Source organism: Acipenser ruthenus, chromosome 1, assembly GCF_902713425.1.
Source record: "Acipenser ruthenus chromosome 1, fAciRut3.2 maternal haplotype, whole genome shotgun sequence".
NCBI classification, from domain to species: domain Eukaryota; kingdom Metazoa; phylum Chordata; class Actinopteri; order Acipenseriformes; family Acipenseridae; genus Acipenser; species Acipenser ruthenus.
In genome coordinates this window covers 104,102,294-104,119,809 of record NC_081189.1, presented here as the reverse complement: position 1 = coordinate 104,119,809, position 17,516 = coordinate 104,102,294, and the positions used below count along the sequence as shown (strand labels likewise).

At 38.0% G+C, this 17,516-nt stretch overlaps 1 protein-coding gene and 1 long non-coding RNA gene across 2 annotated transcripts in view; one reads left to right on the top strand and one right to left on the bottom strand.

Annotated features, from left to right (window-relative positions):
• The window catches only part of LOC117421034 (serine/threonine-protein kinase 32B-like), a 101,442-nt gene extending 92,162 nt beyond the window's left edge, over window positions 1–9,280 (bottom strand). The window contains exon 1 of the mRNA XM_034034901.3: window positions 8,623–9,280. Coding sequence (XP_033890792.1) covers window positions 8,623–8,734 — 112 coding nt within the window. The 5' untranslated portion in view covers window positions 8,735–9,280. The remainder of the gene's footprint in view (window positions 1–8,622) is intronic.
• Window positions 8,833–9,921, top strand: LOC117421035 (uncharacterized). Its single transcript, XR_004547446.2, has 3 exons — window positions 8,833–8,948; window positions 9,122–9,263; window positions 9,639–9,921. It is a non-coding gene; the product is annotated as an uncharacterized LOC117421035 (long non-coding RNA).
• Window positions 9,922–17,516: the final 7,595 nt, after the last annotated feature.

Sequence of the window (17,516 nt, the reverse complement as noted above, 5' to 3'; positions counted from 1 at the left end):
TTATCCTATGGGACTGTCACAAAGATGGCCGGAGTGGGTGGCGTCAGACCAGAGCCAGGAAATAAAACTACAAGAGAGAGGTGGAGTTTGGTGGAGCTGAGCGAATGGTCTCGCTCAGCATTTAATAATAAACATAACAGAAAATAAAAAGGTTGTAACACAAAAACACAGGGCATGGCACTTGAGGCCAAAATAAATAGACGAACAAAAACGGACTAGACAGACAAACACGGTGAGCAGATACTTTAACAATTCTTTTTATAATTCACAATTACCTCTGTCTCCAATCCCGTTCTCCACTCACCGAACACCCAACCGCGAGTGAGTAAAACGTGCATCTATTTATACTGTTGTGTTGGGATTCAATTACTAATTAATTATTCACTTGAATCCCAGCACGTGAATTCATTACGTGCAACCCCCTGCTCACATATTACATTTAACCAGCACGTGAAGTGATTTGTGCCCTCCTCGTGCCTAAATACAAATCTACATTTTTAAATACACGTGAAACACAGACCTGTTTATATCCCGTGTACCAATCTCTATACACCAACATTAACACACGCAACATACAACACATAACACACAAATGCACACAGGGGCGGGGCACATTGCCACAGGGACATTTTTGGCTTCCCTGAGAGCAGGGCCTATGTATTTTTTTTTTCTATTAAAACAAATAAAAAATATGAGCAGAAGGCTGCTTGGAAGGATGAATTTAGTTTTTTTTAAGTTGTATGCTTTTTGCAAAACAGTAATGACAGCTGTGATAAGTGTGGTTGATTTCTCCTCTTGAGTCCCTCTGGGCCTTTCTAATACTAATCGAAAGAAAGCTACTTTAGTGCTGTCAAGCTGGATTCTACTGACTGGATTTGTTTTGAGCTTCGGTCATGCACATGAACAAAATCAAAGCACACAGTACAGTACACATGAAGCCACCACAACTGTCTTAATTCCTCTCGCAGCCTCTTTAAGAAGTGCAACATGACAAAGACAGCAGTGCCGCTCTACACAAGTCCGAAATTCAAAGTGTAGAATGTATGTGATGACACACAATTAATACCTTAGTACCTTTATTAAAATTATATATATATACATTATGATTTGAGTAATTCCTTGCTGGGTTTTGAGAGTAACCAAGAGAGAGGTGGATGGTGGAAGCTTCAATGTTCCTAAGCAGGTGTATTAAAACTACAAAATAATATATTCCTCTTGGACAAGTCTTTTTTTAAAATGCCATCTATGCTCCTATGCCATCAACTCACTCAGGATCAGCAGTATCTATTGTAACAGTTTCATAAGTAGGTTTTCAGTTCTCAGTAACAACATAGAACCCTTTCATTGTATTTGTTGTCTCAAAAGAAGCCACAGCATCTTGTCAACTGTTCTTATGTTGTGAAATGCTCTCAGGCAGGGGTGTGGCAATCCAAGGTTTCTGCGCTTTGCTGACTCAGAAAGTGTTCATCAAAAAGAAATAGCAGCTTCTTATTGTTGCAAAACATGAGTCATCTCTCGGGGCAGCTTACCCTCTTAAACAATGACTAATGCTGGTTGAATGGATTTTTTGATGACCGTGCTATTTCATGAGTTCTGCTACTGGTTGGGAATAATAACAAGAGAGTAAAGCTAAAGCCCCATTCAATGTAAAATTTCATTGTTACCTGTTGTGAATTTTACTGTTACATTATATGAAACCAGTTGTTGCTTTAATCAAACTAGATATCCAGCAACCATCAAATTCAAACTCCATTCTACAGAAGATCCATAAGGGAATAAAGGAAACATTCTAATTGATGACAGTCCCGACCAAGGCTTGTTGTACATTCCCTACCACCAGGCGTGTTCATTAATACAGCTGGAAAAGATTACAGGCACTGGAGCCAAGCTAAGATGCCTACACTATAGTATACCATATAATCAAACTCTGCAATCTTTGTATCACCACCATGGATCCTCTTCACAGCCCCCTCCATTCTGAACTATGTCACACCCGCTTAGCTCTGCTGTTTATGCTGTCCTATCTCTGACATGACACCCAACCACCAATGGCACTTGGTACTTAATCCTCACATGTTCTAATTTACAAGTAAACAGAGAATAACCCAGTAAAACAACTCAAACCACAGGGATTATTTGAGCTTGCCCCTCTCACTCCAGTTGGATGGTTGTCCCCCAGTGTGCAAGGCAGTAACAGGTTGATGGAAGAACTTGTTTTTATTTCTTCATTCACTTCCTGACCACCAGACACCACACAGTTCTTATATGGGGTCCTATTATATATAATAACACAGCAAGTAAACTTATAGCATTGTGGCAGCACCTTATATTCTTCTAGCATTGAAATAACAATAGAAAGAAAAAAATCAAATTACATTTCTCCCTTCCTTCCTTACTTGTGGGTACTTACAGCTGTGATCTTCTTGCCACTCATGTTTCATTAAATGACTCAGCAGCAGACAAAACACAATAGGGATTATCCCAGATGAAATACATCTGAAGGCAGTTACTTATTCGTGGTATTTTTATTAAAACATAAAGCTGTCAAGATCAGTCATTCTGTATGAGTTGTTTATCACTTCAATTCATTCGACAGCTTTCATAGACCCGATTCACAAACCACCTTTCCAAGAATATAATAAACAACTGTCAAATCTGAGAACAACAATCTGAGATCCTGAAACAGGCTCTCCTTGTGTAATGATTTTGAGATCCTAGAGCCAGGTATTATGATGTTAAACGGCCCCCACGAACTCACACAAGACCAATGCAGTGACACAGCTAATATGTGTGCCGCACAAAATACAACTAAAGTATAATGTTTATATGTGTGCGGTGGTTACCTCTAATCAAGTTGAGACTGTATTTATTTGCTTTGTCAGAAAGTACTCTCAACTTGAATAGAGGCAGCCACCGAATGCATATCAACATATTAAATAATAAAATCTAAATAAAAAAACAGTTTCCTGGGTCTATTTTTAAAGGGGCAAAAAAGAATAGACCCAGGACACAGGAGACTGAGGTTCAAAGCGCTTTGCGCTATTTTTTTAAATAAACAAAAACCAAGCAAAACAAACACCTAGTTCTTTTTTGAACACTAAACTAAAACACAAACAGCAACCTAAACTAACACTCAGGACGGCTAAGCTGTTTACCCGACCAATAACAAAACACCCCGTTCTTGACACTTACTTTTTTCCTTTTAATGACTGCTCGGAAGCAGAGCACTCCTTCTACTCAACAGCCCTGTGCAGACTGACTGCACCTGGTCCTAATTTACAATCACTACCAGGTGCAGGGGATAATTAACAATAAAACAATTAAATTAAACAATTAACCATAATTGCGGCTTTTCAGCCTGTGTTCTTCTGGGAAGTGTAGTCCTTTTTCTTCCCCCAGGACTACACTATCTCAATATATATATATATATATATATATATATATATATATATATATATATATATATATATATATATATATATGATGAATCCCAGAACTTTCTTGCACCAATTAGGAAGTTGCATTATAGAGCACTGCCACATGGTAGCTGACTGGATAACTTTCAGATAGAACACTTAAAACAAGAGAAACCAAAGGAAAGCAAACATAGAAAAGGTAAATAAGCCTGTGCCTAAAATAACAATAAAGGGACTGTTTACTGACTACCGCTCGGGTCCTGCCTTTCCAAGGTGGTCAATTCTATTGCGTAACTGTTTGTATTATTTTGTATAGCTTCACAAAGTTACACAACACTGAATACTGGAGTATGCAGAATGGAAAAACAAAACCCTTCAGTAATGCATACAGTATGTCAGGTCAATGAAGACTGAGCCTGAGGTTATTTAACAGAAAGTCTTTCTGTTACATTACAACTACAACTCCATTTTATGAAAATACAGCAAGTTATAATTGTTTATGAAAAGATGAGTCAACAAACAGCAACCAAAAGAATATGAAAAAATCGTTTAATGTATGTCAACAGAGCTACATGTACCAAGGCATGTGCCTCGGTTAAAATCATATTAATAATTATTTATTTAGGCCCTTTTACACGTTGCTTTGCTGCAAAATAAAATGCATTTCATCCCTCGTTGTGTGCATATAGCACAAGGAAATAAAACCAGAAAACCAGAAACCCTAAATATCTATTTAGGTGTATTTAGAAGCATTAAAGTAAGTGGGATATTTCAAGGGTTATTTCATACAATGCGTTATTGAGTTGAAGGTTGTATCGAATTCATTGGGCAGTGGTTTGCAAGGAGCCTCGCAGGTAGCCAACCACATTAATAGAAGTCAAATGCATATTCATGAGTATAAGTCAGAACACAGCCAAACAGCCTATAAGAATCGCCTGGTGATGTGCTTACAACTCACGCAGCTAAACTCTCCCCGTCTTGTCAACCCGCTTTAGCTCATTTTATTGCTGAATGTGATTTTATAATTAATATCACACAAAACTTTATGTATGCAAACACTTGTCTTTTCGGTATTTGGATAATGACATCACTGTTAAATTCACGTTTGATAGATAAGGATTTAAAACTAGGCATAGTATATACAACAAATATTCTGGCATTGCTACATTTCTTATTTTCTTTTATATTGAATTTGAATGTTGCAAAGAAAAAGCTACTTATTTACACTGTAAAACCACACAGGCCCTGCGAATTTAGAACCTCGGGTACTCAAAATTCTCTAATAGTATCTTATTCAGAAAAAACCCCCTGCTAACTAAAGTTTTGTATTTAAATAAACAACATATAATAATATTTGTTTTTCCGTTATAAAAACTTTAGAGGCGAAGGGCACGGGCAAGTGCCTCTGTGATTTTTCATGACTGGCTATGGCCCTGTGTACTTTATAGCAGACCTCCTTAAACTTTATTTTAATGGTATTAAAGTAATAATATATAATGGCATTAACTTATTAGAAGGTTGATAAACATGAACAGGAATATTAAAGAATGTATACCCTGTGGGAGATTTTAAACAAAGGCAAATTGGGAGTTAATTAAGTCTAGACGTTTAATTAATAAAATCAAGCCTTTTGTACAAAGTGAAAAGAAATGGATGCAACAAAAACTTGCACTGTTGAGGGTACTTGAGGAACAGGGTTGAAATCAATGCCATCGATTCACGGCTACCAGTCAAGTTCATGGGATTTTTGTCCATTTAACAATTAACATTACAGATAAAATAAAACAACACAAAACCAAGGTAAAGTGGAAACCATAAGTCATAAAAGGAACCAATATGCCCATAATATCAGAAGCAGGCTTTTCAAATAAAGAGGACTAGTGGTTTTGAGAGCGAGTGCCACTCCTCTTCATGCCACCTGAACTATAATGCAGAATGCATTATTATATGACACGTATACTAGAGAAAAGTCAATATTTCCATGTCAGTTCACATATAGTTCAATAGGTACATGTACTTCCATCACAGTCAGAAATATTCTTTCAAGTAGCTGAGGAAAAATGCTCCTAATACAGCTGTTTATAAAGAATGATAAATCTGTTGGTTTAAAGCTTTGAAAGAAAACTCAAAAATAGCAACATACAAGACTATGCTGTCAGTGTGAGTTTTTCCAGCACCATTTGTGCCTACCACTTTATAAATACACAGAAAGTATGTAGTGTCGCTGTAAAAAAATGATATAAAAAAATGATGATTATCACTTTCTATATATATATATATATGTGTGTGTGTGTGTGTACGTGTGTGTGTGTGTGTGTGTGTGTGTGTGTGTGTGTTAATGTTTACTAAACCTGTTTTTGCAAACGAGCATACACATTTGACAACCTCAGGCTCAGAAGGTAGCATTGTCTCTCGCCTTTTATTTCCACTATGATCATATGCACTGTCTTTCAAAAGTATAAATGTCAGAGACCTCCTGGAAGTGGGTGATGCACTAGGATTGAATAGATAAAATACTCTAGTTGCTAATGGCAATCAATAAGAGATGTATTCAAAAGCTTTTAGAGAAGCATTAATCTTAATAAATACAGTGCAGGTGCTTTCGAGTTTGTAGATAGCAATTCTTAAATATATGGAGTTTGAACAGGATTTTAATCACATTATTATCTGTGTAACTGCTAACAACTAGCTTGCAAACAAAATAAAATGCTATTTTTGTTAATAGTTAGTTATTACAGTTTATACAGGGTGTGATTTGTCAAGTCGGGTGGGGGGGGGCTACTTAAGGAGACCCTGCAAGCTACTCAGGGGTTGGTGATGTAAGGAGTGTTGCTGAATGCAACTGTACTGTAAATAAAGACCCTGCTGTTTTGCTGCATACCTGTGTCCTGGTTTGTTTTTCACCTCCACATTACATTGGTGATCAGAAGTGGGATAGAACAGTGACCGTGGAAAGTGAAAAAAGAGCCAGAGGAGTATCCAGTCAGAACTGACACGCCACCACTGCTCGGGTGGAGGTCGGCAGTGGAAGGGAGCACCTTCCAGGAGTGGCTTTGGGAGAAGCTCACCATGCTGGGGGAGAACCGTAGTGCCAGAATGGGCACTGCGAAAAAGGGAGCCAGAGGTGAGCAGCGGAGGGGTCCATGGAGATGGGCAGCCAGCTGTGAGCAGCGGAGGTGATTGTGGAGAAGGAAAGCCAGCAGGGACCAATGGATGGGACCATGGAGAAGAGCAGCAACAGGAGAACCATCAGCAAGCCCCCAAAATATGGAGGGAAGGTGGATTGGGATGACATCCAAGCGCAGTTCGAGTTGATCGCACAACTGGGGGGGTAGACGGAGCATGAGAAAGCCCTTTAGCTGCCTCGTCAAGGACACGCTGCCCTGTCTCCTAATGTTCTTCCCCTGAACAGTGGCTGGACTACACTGCAAGCAGGAAAGCATCTGGGCCAGTGAATGACTGTGCAGTACGGGCAAGGTGAAACTGACGGCAGCGCGTTTGCCCTGCCTTGGCTCCTGGCAATGACCATCGGTGACCGCCAGTGGGCCAGTTCAAGGGGCCACGCATGCTGGAACTGCGGCCCCTCCATCCAGCAGCAGCCTCTCCATCCAGGGTCCAGCTATCGGGAAACAGCTCCGGGCCTGCATAGATGGGGGACTGTGGGCCATTGCAGATCCCCAGCAACATTGACCACATCCAGCTGCCACAGCCAGGTCCCACTCCCCCAGCTGTGACCAGGCAGGAAGCGGAGGGCTGGACTCACCTGCTGTAGCACGACATCATCACAGGTGATGCAGCACCAATCAACCTGCAGCCCTGCCAGGCAGGCCTCATCGAGCCATCAGACAGCCCATGGACAGCGCCTGTGTTTATGGTCTCAAAAAAGGATGGAGAGTGGTGGTTTTGTATGGACTACCAATGCTTGAACAAGGTCACTCATAAAGACTCTTACCCCCTGCCACACATGGTTGCTGGCTTATGGTGGTTCAGCTCACTGGACTTAAAAAGCAGATACTGGCAAGTGGAACTCACCCCTGCAACCTGGCCAAAGACTGCCCTTTCCACTGGCTGAGGGCTTTGGCAATTCAAAGTCATGCTGTTTGGATTGTGTAACACTCCTGACACCTTCAAACGGCTAATGGAAAAAGTGCTGAACTGGGTCCCCCCATAGAACTGCCTAGTGTACCTAAATGACTTGCTGGTACACGCCATCAGTGAATTCGCTGGTTACTGGTGTCTGTATGGTCGAAAGTATATCATGCGGTAGCTAGAAAAAAGTCCACAGAGATGGTGAGAACCAGTATTTGGGTATGAATATCATCTGTATAAATTACACTTTCTAGCAGAATGACATTGTAAGTGCAAAATCTATCTAAGCCTGGGACAAAGGAAGCACTTTGAATTATATATGTAACCTGTTTATAAACTATTAAAAAGGTAATCTAAAACTGTTCATCAAACATCCACATCTGGTTTATAAACTCCAAATCAATCACATCAGTCAAATGTGGTTACATTTTTCAAAGACACTCTTGACGATTTTAACAAATGTAATTGTATTATATATTTAAATGTATTCGTTTACAATGGGTTAAGATATCTTAACTAAATATTACCATAAAATGCAAATAAGTAAGCAAGTTGTAATCAATTAATAGACCCAAAAAGTGGCCTTTTAATTAGCCCCCCCCCCCCCCCCCAAAAAAAAGTGAACATGTGAGAATGTGAGCGTTTTGATACTGTTTAAAAGCTTAATCTAAGACATAAACATGTTAATGTGCTTCGATTCAAAGGTGCTATTGTTCAGTAAAGCTGATCTGCAGGTAAATTAGAATTTGGCACTTGAAATAAAGTAGACAACAATTGGCAAAGTTCTACCCAGTTTGACACTTTGCCTACATATTAAGTTCTTGAATATAAATATAACACTTACATTCTATTTATGATAAGAAAAAATAACTACATAAATAGAACTTTGGATGTGTAGGTTTTTTTTTTTTTTTCATTACTGGTCTAACGTGTACCAGTGAACTGTAACTCCTTGATAAATTAATCGAGAAAAGAAAGCTACCAAATGTAAATACATGTCAAATTCGGTTACTGGTATTGAAAAGTCTTGTTTTGTGCATGAAATGAAACGGTACAGCTTTAAATGGGAATCAACACAATACACTTCATTGAAACAGCACATTGGACAGCTCCTTACCGTCTTCATTTTCATCAAATACTGGAGTTTTGTGGGAGTGATTAGCGCCCATATTCCAGAGCTTCTTCCGCAACTCCAGAAAAAAATCTTCTTTAATTTCAGCCACGGGCATCCCACGAAAAAACCACAACTTATTGTATGATTCCTTTCAGAGAAGTTGCATATCAGTGTTTTATGCGATGTCTTCCTTTAATCGTTGTTACAGCAGAAGAAAACTCACGCTTTTTTGGCCATGATCTCGAACTACAACCTCTGTTCCAAGCCTAAACCAGATGCGATTCTAAACCATGTCCACCACAGCGCCCGAGAACAAAAAGGTGTCCTAGGTTTGTGTTTGAAATTATTCTCGGAAATTAGGGCGATGCATTTATCTTTGACAGAAATTGCTCCTGCTATTTAATAATGTGATATATTTTTCATAAGATAACAGCGAGTCGGAAGCAGAGAGACCGCAGGTTGTATTTCAATAAAACGACTGAAAGACTTCTTTCTCCCACAGTTGCTGATACAGTGATAAAGAAATTCTGGGCACCCTACTGGCAGGTGTTGCGGACGCGACTTGACGGTGTGTTAACCCTCTGGATTCTGCTGCAATATAATGACGTCTAAACATTACTTTTCTATATTCGCGCAGGCGAGATGTAAGTTTCTGTTCAGATGCATTCAAATGCAAGATGTGCTGCACGGATATGCTGTTAGAGGATCCCATGCCTACTGCCTGACCAAATTAAAATGTACGCAAGCGCAAATTCGGAACACATATTTTCTCATTATGACTTATGAATCTTTAATGCACACACACACACACACACACACACACACACACACACACATAAATAAAAATAAAAAATGCGTAAAGAATATTCGAAACTACACGTGAGCTATTATTTCAGGAGATATTGCTGATTGGAGCATTTTAATCTCCTTTTTATCTGGATTTTACTTACATTATGTACACTTTATGATGACCTGTTATCTGCCTGACTGAATTTTGAATTTGTTTTACTTGTTTTCAGTTTCACTTTACTTCACGTGCTCACACACGTCCCTTTGAAAACCCCTCCCGAGGTTTCCTCTTCACGTGACCCAAATAGCAGCTGCTTCGGATCAAGATAAAGAGAGCCTTCTGCGCTTTAAAACGTCTTCACTTATTTACGAACTACATTAGCTATGATCCCATGGTAGAAATACCAGCACAATAAGCATTTCTTACTGCCTTTTATTAAAACAAAAACCTACTCGTTCAATGTATGCTTTGACAGAGTTCCAAGATTACAGCATTAACGTTCATTTGGAATATTCCAGCATTTCTGAAGTAGCTGTAAATCCATCCAGCCATCGTGACTGAAACCACCATTAAACCAATGCCCCAAATCATCTGCAATGCCTTATTCCTTGAAGTATATAATTTGACGTGAAAGCAAAAGATTTATTTTAATATGCTCTCCAGTTACAGTCGCAGTGGTAGAATAAGACAAAGGTCAAGGCAGAGGCTTGTAAGGAAACAATAGATCTTCAAAAAGAATTCAACAGCTTTAACAATGGTAGCTTTAAATGTATGCTTTCTCATAGTTTACATCATATCCGTACATATCTTACAAGCATGGAGGAATTGTAGCACACTCTTTTTCATAAATTAGTTTCCCCTCACAGACTAATGTGTTATGTCCAACCTTTCTGTCCAACCATTTTGGTTAACAGAGCCATACTGGTGACCTGGGAGTTCAGGGAACAAAATAATGACTGTAACATAAAATATGTTTAGTTTACCAAAACTAAATAGCTGACTTAACAATAGCAAAGGAAAAAAAAGAAAAACATTAGATTCAGGTATGTTTATGTTGTGGAAAATCGGGCCGTGTGTTATGTTTAATCACAACATCAATTGTATGGTCTTTTAACTGTTCTAATTAAGACCTGTTTCTCAGTAGTCTTTTCAAGCCCATTTAGCCTTGAATGGGATATTTGAGGCCATATTTCAAAGCGTTCATGCCAGTCTTTAATGAACTCATATTTTGTGAAAGAGATAAAACACCTTTTAATTTTACAAACAACTAAGTTATATAGTTCTATTAAGCACTACCAAAGTGTTTTATATCTCATGTTGTAACATTAACATGTTTTATTTTTCTCTCCATTCATAAAATAGGAGTTAATTAAAGAATTGTGGAAACACTGAAAATGTGGCCCCTCATGTCTAAATCGAGACTCATATTGTGGAATTCATGAGACAACCATTGGACATCCCTATATGTATATTGTAGTTCTGTTGAAAGACAGATTCATTTATGAGACTGATATGAGCTTGATAGAGGGCTAATAGTGTTTAGTTGGCAGAAACATACAAAGTACATATTTTCCACAAGCAACAGTCTTAAAAGTTATGGGCCATTTTAAAGAAGAGACTGCTGTTGATTTCAACCTCCAACTTACCCGAAGGAATTAGAGGTGGTCAAGCCTCCACAACTTACATTTCAGAGGAGACATTTAGTCCAGTTTTATTGAAACATAACTATGCAAAATGTGCTCCACCTTTCATTTTCATTCATATCATATAATGCCCTCCTGTGATATCTTGGAGTTGAAATGTTATTATTGGTGAATTGAAATGGTAGTGAATGTAAATAGTTTTCCTCTGGAACAAAACAAAAACAAAGGAAAGGTTACAAATATCTGAGGCATACTTGTTAGACCTACCGACTGATAATTATTCATACAATTCAGTTTCATTTAAAAGCATGAACAAGTGCACAACACAAAAATATCAAGACATGTATATTATCATCTTCTATTAAAAGTTATGAGGAAAATCACGATCATTGCTAAAAAAAAAAACATAAGTGTCTTCACACTGATTACTGTACAAAAATGAATTCTGCACGTGTGGTTGATAGAAAAACACATGAATGTTCTACAATATGCATAACATTAGTCAAAACTGAGTGAGATAAATACTATTGAAACATACTCAAAAATCATTATTCATTCAATAAAGTTGGTAATCAGGTCACTGTGATCTTTAAAGGATTCCTTGTAACACACTTGGCCTTCCAGCATATAGTTACATAACCTATTATCAATATATTCTATGAACCAGAACCAGTAGCATTGGCACACTGTCACTGTTACCATGAAAGTCGTTTTTGTGTATGAAGTGAACAACTGAAAAGGAAAACTTGTGCTAAAGCTTGAAAGCTCGAATGAGAAGAGGTAACGTTTGCACAAAAGGTTACTATATACTGAATGAATATGAGTCTTGCTGCACAATAACTTGCTTGAAAAATAAAATACCCTTGAATATTTTCATTGACACTGACACTTCGGCTGAAAATTGGTCAGGTCCCTATTCCCCATATAAAACAGTATCTAAAAAAATACAAAGTTTTATACAAATGGAGTAAAACTTTGTATGAAATGCAAGGCTGTTACTGCATTCTTAAACCTACATTTACTATGGTTATTGATCTTTTTCTGAAAGGAAAACAATAATTGCCATTGCAATATTATTATTTAAATAAAATATCTGGGTCATTTATTTATTGTTTTGTACCTACTGGATGCATAGTTCATTTTTTAAAACCCATTTCTTACTATTACATATACTCCATAAGGGCCAAAGTTAGTCAGATTTATATTGGGCAGGGCTGGCCCAAATCAGGCCTGGTTGTTAACCAAAGTACTCAAACAGCTGACCCTAATTATCCCTTTAATTGGGTTGAGTTAACTAGGGGGGGGCAATAACTTTTTCACACCTGAAGATTGCATGTTTGATTACCTTGCACACCAAACAAATGAAAGAAGCAAGAAATTCAGAAGAAATTCAGACAGGGGGCAAATACTTTTTCACGGCACTGTATACAGTATATATATATATATATATATATATATATATATATATATATATATATATATATATATAAACACTGTATATACCTGTTACAGCACTGGTTTAATTAAACCCAGATGTGCAATAAACAGTAAGACTTGGTTGGGAAAGGGCCCTGTGTAGAATGAACTGAAAGAGCCTCAAGTGAGCGCCAGTGAAATACAATATACAGCAGGGATGGGCAACTCTGGTCCGTTCAGACAAGGGCCTACATTTCATATGATGGGGTAAATTGCCCACTCCATTGCAAATGTCTGAAGTATTCACTTTGCCCACAGTGAAAAAAACGGATCCCAGGTCTTTGTTTTAACCATGTTGTTGATTGTTTAATTGAGCCAATAAACCTCCATCCAGATCCTAAAGCAGTTGTACTTGTAAACCTGATGTGAAACCATCCTTTGGGACTGGAGCTGCCCATCATTGATGTACGGTATTGTACTTCAATTATAAACTCACCAGCATCTGTCCAATAAGTAGACAGTTTGGTAAAAGGCCATTCAATAGCACAGGAGCAACAGTAGCAGAGACAGATAAGGATAGAAAAACCAAATATTTCAGAAAGGTTTGGGATCTGTCCAAATCTGGTTGATAATGTACTTGGTGTGTAGGTGTTTGTTGTAAATCTGTTTGCTGGGTTGACTTGAACTTTGGAAGATGTAACTATTAACATTTGACAATTTGTTGGGTAACCTTGGTCTTATTTCATATCCAATATGGAAACTGCCTTGAAGGTTTTCTTAATACTTTACCAGCTCCAAAATTGGTGAATTAATTTGTGCTGATATTCAGTTTTTGCTGCTGGATCCATCTCCTCAATGAAAAACGTATTTTAAAATTGAATACATTGTTATAAGCTTTATCAAAATGTTCATAAGAATATTTAATAGGCTTAGGTGGTAAGAAAAGGTCAAATAGGAATTTCTGTGTTCAGTAGGTTTATTCTCCTCAGTGGAGAGTGACAGTTTTCCCCTGTTGATTCTTGGAGTCAGGGATTTCTACAGATGTTGAAAAACCTTTTCCAAATTAAATCACTTTGCATTTATGACCCCATATTTTCCCTTACTCTTAGGGTCTCATATGTGACTGTTATATTATGTATAGCTGAAAGTGAGACTTTAATACAGGTCTGTAGTATTGCATGTTAGCTGAATATTTTGCACATTTTAGGTGCAAATGTAAAGGGTAAAAATATACACATATTTAGAAACAACACTTGAAAGTTAGTACTCACTTAAGTGTGGCAAGTTAATGTTTTTTTTCATGTTGAGAATGCACACTCAAGTGAGCACCAACACTCTATCGTTGTTTCTGAATACAGCTCTATAGTATGTTAAAATTTTCATTGAGTGATTCAAACACTCGCTTACAATCAACACCAGCCCTACTGTTGGTAAACATTAAGAACAGAAATTGAGCAATTGCAGTGTAAAAATCCTCTGGTTCACAGAACAAGACAGCTCCAGAGTGACCCTTAGTGGTAGTGTTAGGTATCTTTAAATTGTTCAGTTTGGTACCATTATTATTATTATTATTATTATTATTATTATTATTATTATTATTATTATTTTGATAGTCAAATCGGATTTATCAGTGTGTTTTTAGAAATGACCTGTTGATTTACAAGGTTTTATATACAACTTATATAGAAAATATATGGAACCCCCCCCCAATTTTTTTTTTTTTTTGCTAAAACAAAACTGTGCCTTGACTTTCTGTGATGATGGAATTAAAGCTACATAATTCACCGTAGTCTTGTAGCAAAGTCAGACAACTTATTTAGGATTCAGAGACACTGACCTGTTAGACCTATGAGAATTGTTAAATGCAAATAGTCTAATTAATGAAAAAAAACTCAGGTATAACATCTGCTATGGATTTGATATTGTTCAATGAGCAAGCATGAGTCAGTGATACAAAAATTCAAAAGAGCATTCTGTGAAATGAAGCTCAACTCAGCTCTTGTGTGAAATGAAACTCAACTCAGCTCTTGCCTTACAAATCCATTGTTTATGATTGCAGATGATTTGGAGCTTGTTACACCAGCTTAACAAACTACATTCTGTACAAGAGTCTATTATTTATTTTTGTTTAACTTTTTCCCAATGCTTTGCCATATATTTCTGTGATCTACAAAGCTTGCCTGTGGCTTCCACTGTGCTCTTACAATTTACACATTACTATGATTTTGCAGTGATATTGTATATTGCAGTAAACCTTATATGCATTATTACCTCTAAAATGTTTGATATTGAAAAAAAAAGTTATTTAAAATTATGTGTAATGTTTTTTAATTATCATTATTGATTGTCCAAGAGTTAAAATCTTCAATAGAAGACAACCCTTTTGTTATTTGGTAAATACAGCACGAATGTTTTATGAGTATGGACAAAATATCTTTTTGATCTATGTTATTATATAAGACTCTTTTTAGAATTTATTTTTAGAATAATTATTTTTAGTGCTGGTGTAATACTGATGTGCTGCTCCTTTGTATAAACTAAATGAAAGAGCAAGGCAAATACAGCTGCCATTGTGAACGCAGCAATGAGCTGAGACATTTCCATCCCATGGAGGTGAAGGCCAGCTAGTCTCCTTTCATATTCCATTGAAGCACTCTGGCTCCACCAAATGTGTGGAGAAAGGTGCTTCAAATTAGCTGGTGGTACAGTCATAACAGCTTATTTTAGGATTGGCTTGAATGTGTATAAGCATACTGGCTTAAATAATTTAGAAGAATATAACTTAACTTATATTTAAAAGACCCTAGTTTAAGTGTCAAATGAATCATAACTGTCGTTTTCTTTCTTTTTAAACCAAATTTCACAAAAGTGAGTTGAATTAATGTAATAGACCAAGCAGGCTTGGTGGTCCAGTGGTTAAAGAAAGGGGCTTGTTACAGGAGGAAGTTCCTGGTTCAAACCCCAGCTCAGCCACTGACTCACTGTGTGTGATCTGTGATCCTGAGCAAATCACGTAACCTCCTTGTGCTCTATCCTTGGGATAAGACGTAAAACCGAGATCCTATTGTAAATTACTCAACAGCAGCAGTTGATGATGCATAGTTCACCCCCAAGTCACTTTGGATAAAAGCTTCTGCTAAATGACCAATTCATAGACTTTAAAATCAATCTCAGGGATTTAACAAGATGATTGACATAGTACCATTCTTCAATATTATGTTAGAAGAGACAAGGAAAAAGTGTGGTCTATTTTCTATTAAAATAAACGCTAATTGTAGTTTAGTATAATTAAAATATAGACCTACCAAATAGATTAGGACTGATTGTTGACAACCTTCATGCAGTAATTGCATTGGATTTAAAACAGTTTCATAAATTCTTAATTATATATAGTAATACTGAATATAAAGTTTGCACCTGTGACTATTTCTGCACCCACAGTGTCATTGCACTTAAGAAGGTCTACTGAGGTGAATCAGAAAAAAAAGCCCAATGAAATGAGAGCCAGCTATTCATTAGACTGGCATAGCATATACCTTTTAAACTGTATTTTTCTGCATACAACATCTGCTAGTTTATGCATGCAAAAGATTGAAAGATGTCTAACTTTTACTGTAAATGTGGCTGGGGCCACAGGGACTTCATTATTGTTTGTGTCTCCAGCTGTTAAAAAGCAGAGACACTGTGAGACAGGACTCAGAGATAGAAGTTCCCTTATGTGGCGAGGTGTGGTTTGCGGAGCCCCTCTCTGGTTTAACCCAGACAGGGTATGCTTCAATTGGTGACTACGCCAGCTAACTTAACCAGGTTCCACAATTCCTTCTCCCCAAAGTTCCCCACACAAGCCTCTCGCAAATAAATGGAAACCCAACAAATGGTAAAACAGAATAAAAAGGTAGTGGCCGTACTTTAAATTACAGTGCTGCAGTGAGCAAAGAAACAAATAAACCAAAATATAATGTTGCTGAGACGATATCCCTATCCATAATTATAGGGATATTGCCATGTTGCTGCTGTTTGAGTCTGATTGATTAACTGCTATAAGAGGCAATATCACCCAATACACCCTTTGGCAAACCAGCTGTGCAGTCCTCTCCACACCTTGAGATCATGTAGACTGGTGAGGACTTGCCAGTGAAGATATTTCAGCAGCAGAAGCTGTAAAAACCTCTTGCCTCCTCCTGGTGAATAAGCTACCCAGTACAGGACACCCTTTTTCTCGGTACCATTGTCGCACATGCTCTGCCACTGGTTTCACCAACTGGATATACTCATTCAGGTCTGGTCCACAACCCCTTTTCCAGAAATGCCAGCACCGCCCTATCACTGGGTCCTGGGCTTGTAGCGTGGAGAAATCAGCCTTCTGTCTACCAGGCCAGTGCCGTAATGATACACATGTTCGCCACCTCCCCGCCCAGTACCTGGTCCCTGTGGCCCTGCCAGGTCTTCTAGGGCTGCACTGAGCCAACCGATCTCTGCCCCCACTTGTTCTTGAACACTGGCCTCCTCTTTGTACTGCTGCAACAGTGCATCATCATTCCCATTCAACCTCCCTGGTGGATACTTCATTGTGACACAAAAGTTAATTAAACAAAAAAAAGATATTTGTTGGTTGCATAAGTATTCACCCCCCTGAGTCAATACTTGGTAGAAGCACCTTTGGCAGCAATTACAGCTGTGAGTCTTTTTGGGTAAGTCTCTACCAGCTTTGCACATCTGGATCCTGCAATTTTTGCCCATTCTTCTTGGCAAAATTGCTCAAGCTCTGTCAAGTTGGATGGGGACCTTTGGTGAACAGCAATTTTCAAGTCTTGCCACAGATTCTCAATCGGATTGAGGTCTGGGCTTTGACTGGGCCATTCTAAGACATTCAGGTTCTTGTTTTTAAACCACTCCAGTGTAGCTTTGGCTGTGTGTTTAGGGTCATTGTCCTGCTGGAAGGTGAACCTCTGCCCCAGTCCCAGGTCTCTTGCAGACTGAAACAGGTTTTCCTCTAGAATTTCCCTGTATTTGGCTCCATCCATCTTGCCCTCAATCCTGACCAGTTT